The sequence below is a fragment of the Rhinatrema bivittatum genome, chromosome 7, assembly GCF_901001135.1.
Source record: "Rhinatrema bivittatum chromosome 7, aRhiBiv1.1, whole genome shotgun sequence".
NCBI classification, from domain to species: Eukaryota; Metazoa; Chordata; class Amphibia; order Gymnophiona; family Rhinatrematidae; genus Rhinatrema; species Rhinatrema bivittatum.
In genome coordinates this window covers 110,342,778-110,351,724 of record NC_042621.1, presented here as the reverse complement: position 1 = coordinate 110,351,724, position 8,947 = coordinate 110,342,778, and the positions used below count along the sequence as shown (strand labels likewise).

The 8,947-nt window shown below is 41.0% G+C and overlaps 1 protein-coding gene across 1 annotated transcript in view; it reads right to left on the bottom strand.

Moving 5' to 3' along the window:
* Positions 1–4,374: 4,374 nt before the first annotated feature.
* Positions 4,375–8,947, bottom strand: part of PLA2G15 (phospholipase A2 group XV) — a 67,833-nt gene continuing 63,260 nt past the window's right edge. The window contains exon 6 of the mRNA XM_029608937.1: positions 4,375–5,551. Coding sequence (XP_029464797.1) covers positions 5,040–5,551 — 512 coding nt within the window. The 3' untranslated portion in view covers positions 4,375–5,039. The remainder of the gene's footprint in view (positions 5,552–8,947) is intronic.

The window sequence follows — 8,947 nt, the reverse complement described above, 5'->3', positions numbered from 1 at the left end:
GCATGGGATAGACACTGTGGATCTCCAAAGGCTAGAGTTGGAAATTAAGAAAAGGGGGCATTGGTGTAACCAGCATGGAGCGGCAGCTACTACCCCTAACAAAAGGCATGAGGATTAATATCCTTACCCAATTAGCTTACATTAATAAAATTAAAAAAAATATAAAAAAACACAAAAAAAAAAACACAAAAAAAAATCCCCACAGTCCAGAGCAGCAAAAGATAAACATACAATGGAAGAACCAAAAAGTAGAATTAACACATCCAGTAAAGCTAAAAACATTAGCAATATAACAACCATAAATTGCTAAATACACACTATGACCGCCCTGATCATAATACTCTGTAAGAAAACCTTCCCTTAGCATTTTCAATTTCCTCCTTCCCACCCCCTCCCTAACCTCCCTGGAGAGTACAAGAAATTGACAATTTACAAATACAATAGGGCAAATGAAGGAGACAACTCAAAGAACAAGTGCTACATGCATAATAAATAATATGCACAAAAAATTATAAACACTAAAAAAATTAAAATATAAAGGCATCATGTAACACCACATACTGTGTCCACCATCAGGTGATACTTCATGGCACACCTCCACAGACTCGTGCTAACGTTTTCCAAAACTTCTGCATTACTGGAAGCTTCCTTCTAGATCTAGCCAATAGCAGTTCATCTCCATCCATTTACAGTTGGCTTACATTATTCTGACGCAACTGCAGCATCGTTCTCAGCTTAGACAGACAGGGAGGGGGGGGGGGGGAGGGAAAACTGGATTCAGAAGACAGCCAATGCTGGGCCCTGACATGCAGATATTAGGGAAAAAGCACAGAACTGCTTCTCTGGCCAAGTCCAAAAGCAAAGCACTGTGACTTATCAGGAAGGCTGCTCACCCTGTAAAAACATTGCCAGCAGTAATTTTGTTATGGATTTGACAGTTGCTTGGTTTTTGATTGTTAATATTACTATCTTTAATATAAGGTTTGGGGTTAATCTGCACAGAGACGCAATTACTACCATAAGGAACTTGCTGGACAGACTGAATGGACTATTGGGTCGTTTTCTGCCATCATTACTATGTTACATGCCCAGGGCTGGAGGACTGGCAAAGGTTTCAGCTTTTGCATACACTTGTATAAATACTACACCATGTACAATTGATGAACTGCATTCCGAGTGCTAAACATGGTTCCCTGGAAGACTCTTTCCAATGTGCACAGTTCTAGTCACCCCACCTCAGAAAAGTCGCAGAGGAGAATGGCAAAAATGATAAAGTGGATGGAATGGATCTCCTATGACAAGAGGTTATGCAAATTAGGGTTCTTCACTTGAAAAAAGAAGGCTGAGCAGCTCCACGATAGAAATTTATAAAAATTATGAGTGGAGTGGGAAAGGGTAAATAAAAGGATGCTTATTTACCCTTTCAAATACTAAAACAAAAGAACACTATGAAACAAACTACTAAGATTTAAAACAAAATTGGAGAAAGCACTTTTTCACTCTGCACACAATCAAGTCTTGGAATCTGTTGCCAGAGGATGAGGTCAAGACAACTAGCATAGCAGGGTTTAAAAGATTTGGGCAAGCTCCTACAGAAAAGTCCACAACATGTTATTAGCAAGATCAACTAAAAGAAAGCTATTGCTATCCCTGGGAGAGAGAAATAGTAAATAGATCTACTTTATGGGAATTTCCAGGTACTTATGATCTAGACTGGCCACTCTCAAGATGGGATCCAGGGCTCAAGGGGCCTTGGTCTGACCCAGCATATTATTTATGTTCTAACACCTTTGCGTCCTTTCCAGGAGGCATGTTAGAGTGATCATGAGTGCGCTTAGCACGCTTCAACATCAACTCTACCACAAAGTAGTACTGTAGCTGGACTACCCCAACATCTGGGAAACCTGAACTCTATTTCAGATCCAGCTTTTAGGCCACTGGAAGACCTGATGTCAGGGCCTGCCACATCCTGAGGCAGCCATCCACCAGAATGGACACAGAGAGCGTTGAATTTTGGAGAAAATGCAGCAGCCTGACGACATCTGTCCTCTAGTCCTGTTCTCTGATGGACAATATATTCGCTAGTTTATCCAAAAAGCACAAATAGCAGAGATACTCCAGGAGGAGAGGTATGTTAAAGCAAGTCTGTCAGGGAATCTGACAGAATACCTGTGAAATCCTCCTCTTCTTCTGAGGACACACCAAACCATGAGGAAGACAGAGGAGGAAGCTTCTGTAAATCGAAGGGGGGGGGGGGGGGGGGGCGCGGAACATTCGGTAGGAATGCAGAATGAGCCAATTCCATTTCTTTCTCTTCCAATTCATGGAAGATCATCACTGGATGAATCTACCTCAGGATGTGAACTTGCTTCCATCACCAGGAGTCTTTCAGGTGAGGAATAAGCTTCTACAAGACTGAGTAGTGCCACTAGGGGGGGGGGGGGATATTGTGCAGGAGAGGATCCAACCTCCCACTCTTTTCAGGCCTTGAGGAAGCAAATTATTCAGCAGCCACTGGTTGAGGGACCTTTTGCATTGGGGTTGGGGGGAGAGACATTCTCCTGAGAAACCCAGATTGCTTGCAGCTGCTGAAGTTGTGGGATTTGAAGTGTTCCATGCCTGCACCTCCCCCTATCCAGCACCAGGTCTGACTGTTGGCACTTCAAGAATCCCTTTTAGGACCATCACACTATTCTCCATGGTGGAGGTATTCTTGTGCTTCCACACCACAGCAGGCACACTGCTCTGATGACAAATTGAAGGAGCCTTAGGCTGCCATGCTTAGGGGAGCAATTGCATTCTGGTATACACGCTCCATACTGATGAGATGGTTGGCACCTTGAAAGAATAAATGGTGCAGGAATTTTCCATGCTGTGAATGCCAATGGCACTTGTGGCAAGGAGACTTCTTGTCGTTGACGACTGGCCTGCTCTTCCAAAGCTCCACACAGACAGAACGGTTTTCTTCAGCACTGAGGGAGAGGGCCCTAGAGGAGATCCCTCATACTGTTTAGGTGCTCTTCCTGGTACCAATGTCTTCTGTGCTTTGTTCAATCCCTGACCTGTGGTGGATCTGGCAATTGGTAGCAGGAAAGAGGGGGAGCAGAGTTTTGTCTCAACTTCATATGAACACACCTCACTCCAAAAAGAGAAAAAAAGTGTATCAACTGCCCAACCTCGCTCAGAGTTGCTTGGGTTTGTCCGACAGCACCTTTCATAGTGCATCCATCATCCAACCACAATTAGAACCATTTTGGTGTCATGCTCCGAGCCCAGGCTGTGATAAGATAGCCAGCACCTACAAATGGAGATCTTAAATCTAATGACCACAGTGAAAAGTTCATGAGGCAGCATATGCAGATGGGAAATCCTGTGCAGGCTCATTAAGATTGTCACTGAGCTCAGAGCTGGATCCATGTGACAGACAGATGAGGTCATTCATGTGTTATGGTTGATTCATGTCCGATTGTTGGAGTATTTAAGGTCAACAATTTGCATGCAGGTGCCATAAATGTGTTACAACTAATAGTAAACTCTTAACTACCAAGCTTGAATTTCCTTGTATGTTTTAACAAAATATACAAAAAAAGTAGATGTTAAGAACAGAAGACAGCAGAATGATGGCTGTAAACTTCTTGCTTAGCTGATATTTATAACAATAGCTCACAATCTGGTGATTTTCCCATCTATGGTAATACATTTTGCCGTCAGCACAGTAATTTTAAAAAAGATGCACCCTCCCTCTGAATTCTGGTTTCAGGAAAAGTACAAAGCAAAATCATCATCCAGAATGGGCTGAGGTAATCTCACAGCATAGAATGATATTTAGACAGAGTGTGATGTTTCTGGTGGTTTAGAAGAGCACCAGAAAGAGCTTACAAGGGCAGATGTTGCTTAAACCAGGGGTAGGAAACTCTGGTTCTTGACTGCTGCAAACAAGTCTGGTTTTAAGGATATCCATAATGAATATGGATGAAATATATGCATGCAGTACCTCCATTTTATGCAATTCTATCTCTTGCATATTTTTGTAGATATCCTGAAAACCAGAACTGTTTGTGATACTTGAGTACTAGAGTTGCCTATCCCTGGCTTAAGTTATTAGACACCCACTATATGGACAATTCAGAAAGTTCCTAGGCTTCCTGAACGTTTCATAAATGAAATATGTGAGCCAATTATGGTTTGGTTTTTTTCCCAAAAGACCATGTACAGCACAGGACGCAAACTACTTTGTTCAAAGCCAGCATAATGGAGTGGATAGTAGGCACTGCCTGCTAAAACTTAGCTAGAGCTTGTGTGTCCAGGTCTCTAATTACTAAGAAACAGATCCAAATAAAAAAAAAATAAAAAATTCACACTCTAAAGTGAATATATAAGCATTGTCCAGTAGGCACCTATATTTTCTGACTGATTGTCATGCAGATAGCCCATCACTTGAAATACATGAACCATTTACAAGTAAAAGTCAGTAAACAGCTGAATGTGACCTTTTAGACAAAGTTAATCAGTTTATTATTCATTTTCAGTTGGAATTGCAAAATGACCATACCTTGGTTTCGTTACCTGTGTTCTTTTTCACCAGAATTAAAGAAAACAAGCACTGAGCAGGAAACGCTCAGATAACCAAGTATCTATTTCCCTTTTTAGCAGGGACTGCTGATTATTAACATGAGCTATTGCTATATCTTATAAAATTCCCATTTCAACAAGTCCACTGAATCTCCTACAAAAATACATGGTGGCATTTCAATTACTAAGACTGCATCAATAACATAGAACATGCCACTACTACATTCTCTCAATAAGTTCCTTGTAATACTGAGAGAGAGAATACACCTATGAATACGGGGGAACAATGCAATTCACTATGAATATCTTCATCCAAAAGATCACTATAACACTTGAACGGCTCACAGAAAATGGCTTGAGAAAATAAACCATCTCTTTTGTAAACAAAGTGTGTACAAACAAGAAGGGAGAACGAATCGTTCCCCTCACTTGACAGAAGGCATCAAGGGTGATTAATAGTTGTAGCATCACAAATTAAATAAAACTCTCTTTACATAGTCCATGCTGGTGGCATTAGACAACATCGCAATGTGTTCGTTTCCAGGCAGAGCCACCAACGTTATCCCCTCTTTCTGCTGGTCCTGCCACCGCTGGCATTGCAAGGCACTCTGAAGGTTCACAGTCCCATCACCGTCGCTAAAATAGACAGTGGGATCCTTGTCAGGGAAGCTATCGTAGGAGAAGGAGTCCGGCGTCTGCACCCCGGTGCCATACAGACAGTGGACATGCACGCCAGGAGGCAGCAGTGGGTAAAGCAGGTGCTCTGTATCTTTTCTCATTAGCCAGCCATCCTCAAAGTTGATGTCCTGATAGAACTTCTGGAAATCCTGGATTGTGTAATTGGCTTTTGGTGTGCTTACAAAGATCTTGTCTGTAGACCAGGAATAGTTGTAAGGCAGCAGCCAGTTGGTAGAGACAGCAGACCTCTGCTGGTCTCTGATCTTAAGGGAGCTGATAACAGGAATTCTGTTGTTGTCACCTGCAAAAAAATCAAAATATTTTTCTATTGTTAATACAAAATGCTAATGGGAAATATGCCTTCTCTATCTCTTTATGAAATGAAAAGCAACCTAGAGTCAATTTTAAAAGGATTTACTACGTCTGGAAATTCCATAGAAACTACTGTAATAAATCATACAGAAATCAGTAAATGCACAGAAATGCATACAACAGAATGTTGGCTTTATAAACCATTAGATTCAATAAGGTAAATATAGCAATATAATAAACTGGTATATAGAATACATAAAATCGGTTTTTAAAACTGTTACACAAAACTAAAACAAACCCACACTATACAAATTAAACTCTCCCAGGTAGGTTTACATCATGTCCATGTATTTTTTAAATTAAAAATTAATATCTTTAGATCAAAATAAAACCAGACCCCTCTTGAGTGACTTAAAATGTGTTTGGTTCACATTGTTCATGAAAGAACTGTTACTGCACATGAAATATGTTTCATTAGTAGTTCTAAATCCAGTTGAACTATAAAAAACATTTTCTTCCACTAGAAAAAAAACAAAACAAATGGAGGGAAAAATTGCTGTACAAATATTTCATTTTATTCTATGGAAAATACCTATATAAACAGACAAATTCACATAAGAATATAAGATATGCCATACTGGGTCAGACCAAGGGTCCATCAAGCCCAGCATCCTGTTTCCAACAGAGGCCAATCCAAGTCACAATACCTGGCAAGTACTCAAACATTAAATAGATCCCATGCCACTAATGTCGGCAACAAGCAGTGGCTATTCCCTATTGATTAATAGCAGTTTATGGACTTTTCCTCCAGAAACTTATCCAAACCTTTTTTAAACTACCTTAAACCACATCCTCTGGCAATGAATTCCAGAGCTTAATTGTGCATGGAGTGAAAAAGTTTTCTCCGATTTGTTTTAGAAGTGCTACTTGCTAACTTCATGGAGTGCCCCCTAATCCTTGTATTATCCAAAAGAGTAAATAACTCACATTTACCTGTTCAAATCCTTTCATGATTTTGTAGACCTCTATCATATTCCCCCTCAGCTGTCTCTTCTCCAAGCTGAACAGCCCTAACCTCTTTAGTCTTTCCTCATAGGGGAACCATTCCATGCACATCAAACGGCCTTTATTTTATTATATAAATAATGGATATGCAAACATTTCAATGACTGTTGCCATATTAAGCTGCAAGACAGCTGTATTAGGATAGGAGAATGTAGGTAATGATTTTACATGCTGTGGTATGAAAAAAAAAAAAAAGGGAAGACTATGGGTAAAAAGCAGCAGGGTTTTTCCACACTGCCTACATAAGATTAAATTTTTTACATACAAGACTGCAAATTACTACTCAGACTTACTAAGTATCTGAGAACTGTCCTAGACAACTTTTTAAATTAGTTTCCTATCTTGCAAAAAAGAAAAACTATCCCTAATGCCAATGAAGAAATATTTACTTCCCATTTCTGATAGAATCGGATATCCAAAAGTAGTTTATCCCCCACCCAGTGTAGACTTAAGTCTCTGGTGGTTCGACTGTACTTCCCCATTTCAATGAACATTTTCTGCTTTTATTAAAATATCAGTGGTAGGGTTTGACAATCTTCCTCTCCTATGAATCCTCAGTCAGCTAGGTTAAAGAAAAGAACTGGGCTAACTTCCACACCTCTTCACTGCAGTGAACCCTAGTCTTGAACACTTATTTACCATCTATCTTAACATGTGATTTTTGTTTAATCATATGTTAGGAGTTTCTATTGTATGCTGTGCAAAGAGATTCTTTTTAAAATCTTCAGTCAAGACGAACATTTCATTTTATCTTTATGATTTATCAATTTGCATGTATCCCACCTATAACATGGATGGGGCATAAGTAGATGCATTTTCACTGGATGACACATGGGTCTACTGATTTTTTTCCATTCATGGTTAGGAACTTGGTGTTAAGTTCTGTGTGTTTAGAACTAGTTAGTGGGGCCCTTGGGCTGTGGCAAGAGCTGACGCCACCCACGGGGAGGAGCCCTGTAGGGACTCACCACGACAGGTGGGGGTCTCAGCAGTGATGGACACCAGAGGCAGTAGTTTATTATACAGCAAAACAACCCGAGGAGCGGGTTAATAGACTCTGTCCAGAGTAGATGACCTGTAAGCTGATCTCTCCAGTAGTGGCCCGCAGCGCAGGGTAAGCTGGGGAATACTTCCTCTAGATGAAACTTGTGTAGGTTGTTCCGGTAATGGTCCGCAGAGTGGGGTAACCCGAGAATCCACACAGAGAAGGAGGAAGTTGTAGAGCAGATCCAGTACTCACTATGAACAGAGTAGCCAGCTGTAGTGGTAGGCACCGTGGAGACCCGAGATACAGGAGCACTGAGGGGGTCGTCTGTGGAAATAGGAAGAGACTCACTGGGTTAGTGAAGTGAGGCAAGTAGAGATGGCTCTGAGGAGCAGTACCTAGATCACTCAGACAGGAGCGCAGGAACAGCGAAGCGAAGTCCCAGAATGGCGGAATTGAGCAGGACAGGAATCCTTGCTAACTCGATGGCATGCTGGCCCGATGAGATTATATATACACATAGGCAGTGACATCATGCGGTGGGGATGCCCCCCAGGTTCCCGCCATGACGTGGTTAAGAAGGGGGAAGGTGCGCGCGTGCCCTAGGTCACCCCACAAGTAAGATGGCTGCCGGGAGCGCCAGCACAGACCCGGGAACGCCATGGCGGGCGGAGTGCAGAAGCAGAGGTGGCCATCCTCTCTAGACTTGGAGCTGCACGGCAAAAAAAAAAAAAAAAAGGTGGTGAGCAGTAAAGGTCGCAGCCATCTGCGACTGATGGGCGCAACACTTGGATTTCAAATTTTGTGAACATTTGATTAGCATAAACCTTGTTTGGGGTAGGGGAGAGAATCATTTTTGGGAGTTATTTTAGGAACATGTATATTCAATTTATGGGTCAAAATTTAAGGATATTTCCTGATTTCTCAAGAGCTACACAAGGAAGGAAGGAAAGGTTTCCTTTAGCGATATCCCTGCAAGCGTATTAAGTTTAATTAGGATTGCTTTGTTGGGTTTTGTTTTGTTTTTTTTATCCCAGAACAGTTAAATATCTTCGTTGATTCTAAGGAATTGCAGTTACCCTCAGGTCCTTACAATATATAGTGTCCAGTTAGTCAGATAACATAACGATGCAGGACTGAATTCATATTATGCTGTTCTTCTGCTGCATTCTTATATTTTCTCCCCCTCCCAATTTTGTGGGCTAATGGATATGGAATAGTTACTATTGATATTAGTTTCTCTTTTTGTTTTCTCTCATCATGTTTCTGTAACAAAGTGGATACATTTTGTCATAAATTACAACTTTAATAAAGTTTTTTAAAAAACCCAACCAT